Genomic DNA, 6,000 nt, shown 5'->3' with positions numbered 1-6,000 from the left:
TGTATCATATATATATATATATATGTATATATATATATATATATATATATATATATATATATATATATATATATATATATATATATATATCATAGATATAGCACATGCATTATATACATATCCTAATAACTTTGCCACACTTGTGATTGGCAGAACTGAAACAATCCCTGATGGAAAATATAATGTTAGCATATAAAAATGAAGTGTGTATATGCTTGTACATGTGTAATATATATATATATATATATAACATTATATAATATATATATATATATATATATATATATATATAACATTATATAATAATATATATAAGCAATATATTTATACAATACACATATGATATACATAATTGTGTATATTACAAAATATATATAAATGTGTGTGTGTGTGTGTGTGTGTGTGTGTGTGTGTATGTGTACTAATTTTGTGTGTGTATTTGTGTGTGTGTGTTGTGTTGAAAATACAATAATAGAAAGTGGAAGCGAATTAGCACTCTTCAGCGAAGACTTTTCAGTAATTTCATTTCAAACAAACGAGAAATACCAAGGAGACTCGTTGGAGTGGAGTGTGACCCTTCACCACTCAATCACTCGTAACTCAAACACTACTTAAACCTAAGCTGCCCAAAATGAAAATAACTAAAAAAAAAAAAAAAAAAAAAAAAAAACGGAAAAAAAAAGAAATACAAATAAATATGATAATAATAATAATAATAATAATAATAAAAAAGAACTATTCATTTGAAATCCAACGTATGGGTTTAGTAATTATCTTAATTCCTTAAAAAAAAAAATGAAAGGACCAAAAAAAAATACAAAAATTTTTTTTTAAATTAATTAAATAAATAAAAAATAATAATAAAAAAAAAAATATAAATAAATACATAAATAGAATTAATTTTACTCAAGTTGAGATGGTAAAGTTTGGAATGCTTATCAGAGTAAAAGCATAAAAGTATTTTGTGCTAAAGACAGATAAAGACAATTCCAAGTCATAGATTCTCCTGTTCGCGCATCATCGACTGTGAATGAAATGCTGAAGTTCTCAATTGCGTTCATGCATGACTAACAGCCCAACTGACTGCCTGCCTGCCTGTCTGTCTGTCTACCAGCTTAACTTATCTTTCTTACTAATTACATCATTGATAATCATTAACATTAATTACATTATCATATATATATATATATATATATATATATGTGTGTGTCTTTTAAATATGTGAATAATCTGCAATTATTTTATTATTATATTCCATCGTCCCGTCCACCCCCTCTGCAGTAAAGCTTCCGATCTAACACCCTAGAATAAAGCTGCCTCATTGGCGTTATATGTGGAGAGTGTGGAGAGGGGGAGTAAGAGAGAATGTAAGAAAGAGAGAAAGAAATAGATTTTCATCCAGAAAAACACCTTGTGAAAATTGTATAAACACTTTTTTTTTTCCAGTCCAGGATAGATCTACTGCTTCTTTCATTACAAATTTTTAGTTATATACATATGTGATTATATATATATATATATATTATATATATATATATATTTCACATATATTATACATATATATATATATACATATATATATATATATATATATATATGTTTTATATGTATATTGCATTTACTATATACATTGTGTATTACATATACATGCATATGCACACATACATACATGCATGCATGCATGTTTATATATACACATAGATATAAATATATATATATATATCTTGATCATATATAAACATATAATATATATTAAGCATACATAAACAGATGTATATAAATCATATATATGTACACAAACACACATATATACAATGTACATATATATGCAAATTGCAATATATATACATACATATAAATAAATATATATACATATATTATGTATATATATATATATATATATATATATATTATATATATATATTATATTATGTATATATATTATATTTTATATATATATCATATTTTATATATATATGTTATATATATTATATTTTGTATATATATATATATATGTATATATATTTTATATATATATATATATATATATATATATATATATATATATATATATATTTCAATATAGTTTTTCCTTATACTGGTCAGCAAAAACGTGGGAATTAGCCCCATTCAGACCCTGGTTGTTCAGTTTGTTTGTTTTTTTTTTGTTTTTGTTTTTTGTTTTTTGTTTTTTTCTTCTTTTCATTGAAACTGCTGTCACCTTGCCTCTATCATGGCGCTCAAGACCCTTCATGACACTTTGTCTTCTTTTTTCTCCAGAAGCTCTAAGTATGTCACTTGCAGCGGCTGGTGTTGTAGTTTCTCTTTGGCTTCAGATAAACTGAACCATTCTCGTTTACGACCTGCAAGAAGGGAAAACGATAATAATAATAATAATAATGATAACGATAATCACATCGTCCAACACATGCTAGCATGGAAAGCGGACGTTAAACAATGAATAATAATAATAATAATAATAATTAATAATGGTAATAATAGCAAAGAAAGAACATGCCTGGTAACTGACATAGCATTGATCCAGTGACAACAGGATCAATGCGAAAGAAGGAGAAAAAATAAACAACTTTGATGATCTGAAGTGGGGAAATATGAAGGTTGTGGTCAATGAGGAGAGTAGACATGATACCAATAGTTATTGGTGCACTTGGAAGTACCAGCACTCAACTACCAGCATGGCTGAAAAAGATTGGTGCAAGTGTGAAGGTAGAACACCTACAAAAATCAGCATTGCTTGGAGTTATGGCTACATCAATGATCTCTGTTACTTCATATTGGTATTTACGGCATAAGAGCCAATGAAGATACACACTCGCTTTATCGTGGAGGCACTTGTATTCTTTTTGTGCAAGGCGCTCACATCCACTTACCAAGTGGGTCACATTTTCCACAGAGTCTGCATTTCTGCATGTCAGAAGTTTTATAGTTGTTATACTTCACTGAATTGGTAGCAAAAGCCTGGTCTTGTGCAGCAATGATCAAGCTTTCGGTGGTATGTTTCAAATCACCTCGCTCATGCCATACCCACGATGCTGTATTATCCTTAATGTCTTGCATATCCCTTTCAAACTGTCCATGCATTCTCATTTCAAGATAGTCTTCCTTTCTCTTCTCCTTAGCTCTTATGCATGTTGCGAGTAAAGAGGTTGAAAAAAATCACCAAGTACTCCGAATTGAAAGTGGAAATGGCAAAGCTGTATAGAATGCGAGGGGGTAATGTAAAAGGGATACCAGTGGTGATCGAAGCGTTGGGTTCAATCCTATTGAAATGTCAAGACTTCTTAAGGCAAATAGGAAATACCATGCAAGATTGATAGTAATAAAATAATAATAATAATAATAATGGTGTCAAATTTTGGCACAGGGCCAATAGTTTTTGAGGGGAGGAGTAGTTTAGATACATTCAAACATTGTTGCACAGACCTAGCAAACAGCCAACAACACTTCAGAGTATTTAAGATGGATTATGGGTAATGAAACAGAAATAAATGAACAAACGAAGCTGCCATAATTCAAGAGGAGAGTTCAAATGTTATAGAACAGTAAATAGATAAATATAAACTGAAAAAAAAAAAAAACTAAAAAAAAAAAAGAAAGCGACTACAACAACCAAACAAATAACAAGGACAAAAATACGTGAGAAATATCAACACAAACAAAAAAAAAACAAACCCCGTCCTTTCAATACACGATGAAGCACGACCGTAACAGAAATAGCTCTTCATTTGAAGTGAACCAAATCACTGGTCTTTCCTGATTCCAAGCGGTGAGGTGGGTTTTTACTCCATTAGAAAATAGGATAATAGAGAATGTAGTAGCAGCTAGTATTTTCTTTTGAAAAATGAGGGAATCGGCTAATTAATGTTTTGTAATTAATTGGGTTTTCAAATACGACTCTAAAACAGCTTTCTTAACTGGGGAATGGAAGTGTAATGACAATGTTATAATTAACTAACAAAGCAGGTTTTTAAGAGAGCTGTGAGGATGTACGACAGGGAGATGGGGTGAGGAGAGTGAGGAGAGAGAGGATGAGGGGGAGAAGAGAGAAAGAGGAGGAGGGAGAAGAGAGAAAGAGGAGGAGGGAGAAGGAGAAAAAAAAACACAGAGATATTTACAAGGAATTTTCTATGCCATCATTCAATGTCCATTTTTCCATCCTCGCATGGGTCAGAATGAGTGGTCAGACAGAATTTGACAAAGTAGATTTTCTATGGTTAAAATGCCTTTCCTGTTGCTAACCCTCGACAAGCCTTTGGTTAGTCTGGCATCTATAATAGAAGATACTTGCCCAAAGTACTGCACAGTGGGACTGAACCTGAGACTTCCTGATTGAGAAGTAACCCCCTTAACCACACCTACCTACCTACCTATATATATATATATATATATATATATATATATATATATATATATATATATAGTTGAAATTTACAGAAAAGCAAAAGACGAAGACAGGAGTATGAACAACAAGCAGGTGTATTAGTTTGATGCTTAGGAAAATGAGAGAGTCTTTTATGTTTTGAGCCTACGCTCTTCAACAGAAAGGAACACAAGGAAATAAACAGAGAATAAAAAATTACAAGATTTAGTCGTGAAGACAGATAAAATATTGTTAAGCATTTCACCCGACATGCTAAAGATTCAGCGAGCTTGCTGCCTTATAAATGCTACAAATAATAGCATGAGAAACTCTTTTGGTTAGGAGAAGGTTAAGGCTGCCCCTGTCGGACTTAAGGTTCGCCTTGTTTTGACATACCATGACAGCCGTAAATGATTGTCACTGTCATACAAGCAGTGTCATTCATTTCTGCAATCCTGAAAGAACATGTCTGGCCATGTGACGCATTATTTTACCATGCGTGAAAACAGGTAAGGTTTGGCGACAGGAAGAGCATCCAGCTATAGAAAAATCTGCCTCGATAAATTTCAGCCAAGCCCATGCAAGCACGGAACATTGGACATTAAAACGATGACGACGACGATGACGAGAACGATGATGATGTTGATGTGCATCTTACTAACAATGCTGAGCGGACACAAGCCAAAATTAAATACTGGCATGATTCAAAGTCTGACCGTATGGGCAGACGGCACGAGAGTGGTGTGTGTGTGTGCATGTGCATGGTGGTGGTGGTGGGGGAGGCGGGGGCGGTGGCGATGGTGGTGGGGGGGAATGTGACTCGACAATGCAAGGCATTCAGTGCTGCCACAGCATAGCTGTGGCCACTTGGCAGCTGTCTTTCTACAATGGAAACCTCTTGCAACAACTTACAACAATAACTACTACTACTACTACTACTACTACTACTGCTTCTGCTGCTGCTACTACTACTTCTTCTTACAGAACACTGTGTGGAGATGTAGGGTGATCTTTCCAATCAATATCACATGCATTTCTTTTCTCTCTCAATCACTTCCTCATTCTGTCTGTCTGTCTTTCTCTCTCTCTCTATACTTCTCACACACTTTACATCTCTCTCTCTCTATCTCTTCACCTCTCTCTCTGTCTTTCTACCTCTCTCTCTGTCTTTCTACCTCTCTCTCTCCCCCTCCATTTCTCTACTTCTCTCTCTGTCTCTCTACATTTCTCTGTTTCACTCTCTCTCTCTCTGTCTGCCTCAATACCTCTCTCTGTATCTCTCTCTGTCTCTGTACCTCTCTCCGTGTCTCTCTTCCTCTCTCTCTCTCTGTCTTGCTACCCCTCTCTCTCTCTCTCCACCTCTCTTTGTCTGCCTTGTTACCTCTCTCTCCTTTCCTTCACCCTGTACCCCTTTCTATGTCTCTCTTCCTCTCTTTGTCTGCCTTGTTACCTCTCTCTCTCCTTTCCCTCACTATGTACCTATCTCTGTGTCTCTCTTCCCCTCTCTCTCTCTGTCTCTCTCCTTCTCACTCTCTCTCTCCTTTCCCTTACTCTTACTTTCTTTCTAACTACCTCTCACCCTTTTATCTCTCTCTCTCTCTCATCTCAGACTATCCCTC

General features: G+C 33.8%; 1 protein-coding gene across 1 annotated transcript in view; it reads right to left on the bottom strand.

Moving 5' to 3' along the window:
* Positions 1-2,086: 2,086 nt before the first annotated feature.
* The window catches only part of LOC128250146 (diphosphoinositol polyphosphate phosphohydrolase 1-like), a 240,291-nt gene continuing 236,377 nt past the window's right edge, over positions 2,087-6,000 (bottom strand). The window contains exon 4 of the mRNA XM_089366568.1: positions 2,087-2,363. Coding sequence (XP_089222694.1) covers positions 2,251-2,363 — 113 coding nt within the window. The 3' untranslated portion in view covers positions 2,087-2,250. The remainder of the gene's footprint in view (positions 2,364-6,000) is intronic.

Source organism: Octopus bimaculoides, chromosome 19, assembly GCF_046866305.1.
Source record: "Octopus bimaculoides isolate indiv1 chromosome 19, ASM4686630v1, whole genome shotgun sequence".
Taxonomy (NCBI): Eukaryota; Metazoa; Mollusca; class Cephalopoda; order Octopoda; family Octopodidae; genus Octopus; species Octopus bimaculoides.
This window is presented reverse-complemented; position numbering and strand designations above follow the sequence as displayed.